We start from the raw sequence: 1,436 nt of genomic DNA, 5'->3' as shown, positions 1-1,436 counted from the left end.
CCCTTTTGAAGAAAAAGCAGGTTCTTTTCCGTGATATTTTTTATAACAACTTGAAAGGCAGTATGGCTTATGGGAAAAGAGGCCCAGAGTGGGCAGCCTGAAGGCACCAAATCATGGTGATCTCAGTGTCACTATTTTTTCTGACATCCAGTGTTTTTCAAGAAGCACCCCCTGCTGGAATCCTCTTTCATTCAAAAGGTAAATTGCCAGTTTTCACGGTTTGGAAGGACACTTGAGTGTCTGAAGTGACTGCAGAAACCTCGAGGCCATTAAAAAAAGAAAAACTGTTTTGATTCTCATGAAATCTTAAAGCAATCCCATGATTTCTTAGAATATGCTTAATGAGTTCTGATTCCACAGCTGGTGGTACAGTTTTACTATGATGTGGCTTCTCTTTACCATTGTTTAAATGTGGTATTTTGTGCTTTAATAAAGACTCAGCCCTTGGAGTTACGCAATTATAAAAAAAAATAATTTGGCACCCCCTTACCCTCCTCATAATTGCAGGCAAAATTTTGAAAATAGAAAGCCTGAAAATTAAGATGTGAAGACAAAAAAAAACGAAGGGAAGGTCTCCCTCTCAAAGTGAGCCCCTGGGTTGTGCCTGCCAGGTTGTTTCCACCTCTGCGTCCTGTTTCTCCGCAGCCATTGCAATCACCGAGCAGCCGGTCTCCGTCTCCGTCCCTGTGGGGTACTCCTTCACCCTGCGGTGCAGAGCCGAGGGGCGCACATTGCTGCAGTACCAGTGGTTCTGTCAACACCAGGTAATGGTGGGAGCGAAGGCACCAGGCTGGATCCCTGTCTGTGGTGATGGAACTGGGCCTCTACGGGCAAACCTTATGGGAACCAGGAGGCCAAAAGGGGAAGGGAAATAGGATGCGTGTACACACCAAGGGCGTCTGCAGGTGCTCAGAGGGAGCATGCGATGGACAAGCTCCTCCTGTATCCCTGCGGCTGGAGGACGGGAGGAATCCTGGGGTTTCTGTTTTCCTGCTCTTCCTGCTGGTGCATTCTACTACCAGAGGTGAGGGGGGACTTGCTGCCCACCACCTCTGTTTTCCCTTTAGTCTGTCTGCCGCCAGATTCCTGGTGCCACTGAGCAAGACTTGCCCCTCACTGCGCTGCAGAGCCAACTCTACACCTGCAGAATTAATGACCTCTACAGAAATGCTGTCTTCTCCAACTGGGTAAAAGTGGAGGTCCATCAGTGTGTTGCCAGAGGCATGTCTTCTAGCTTTTCTCTGTTTTATACTTTGTGCAGACATTGTATCCCCTTGCAATGGTGATCGTTTGTGGTTCCCAGGGCTGTGTCCCCTCCCAGCTCGAAAATCGTAATACAGAAGGATTGCTCCAGCAACGTGAACCTGCAGGTCTAAGCCAGCCCTCTGTGTCCATCCTCTGGATGGTTCAGGTCCCTGTTGTGGTCCCAATAACCC

General features: G+C 48.6%; 1 protein-coding gene across 1 annotated transcript in view; it reads left to right on the top strand.

Moving 5' to 3' along the window:
* Positions 1-645: 645 nt before the first annotated feature.
* LOC104543865 (mucosa-associated lymphoid tissue lymphoma translocation protein 1-like) overlaps positions 646-1,436 on the top strand; it is a gene marked incomplete at both ends in the record, with an annotated part of 6,254 nt that continues 5,463 nt past the window's right edge. The window contains 2 exons of the mRNA XM_010188570.1: positions 646-764; positions 1,068-1,221. Coding sequence (XP_010186872.1) covers positions 646-764; positions 1,068-1,221 — 273 coding nt within the window. The remainder of the gene's footprint in view (positions 765-1,067; positions 1,222-1,436) is intronic.

This window comes from Mesitornis unicolor, unplaced genomic scaffold (assembly GCF_000695765.1).
Source record: "Mesitornis unicolor isolate BGI_N332 unplaced genomic scaffold, ASM69576v1 scaffold41777, whole genome shotgun sequence".
NCBI classification, from domain to species: Eukaryota; Metazoa; Chordata; class Aves; order Mesitornithiformes; family Mesitornithidae; genus Mesitornis; species Mesitornis unicolor.
This window is presented reverse-complemented; position numbering and strand designations above follow the sequence as displayed.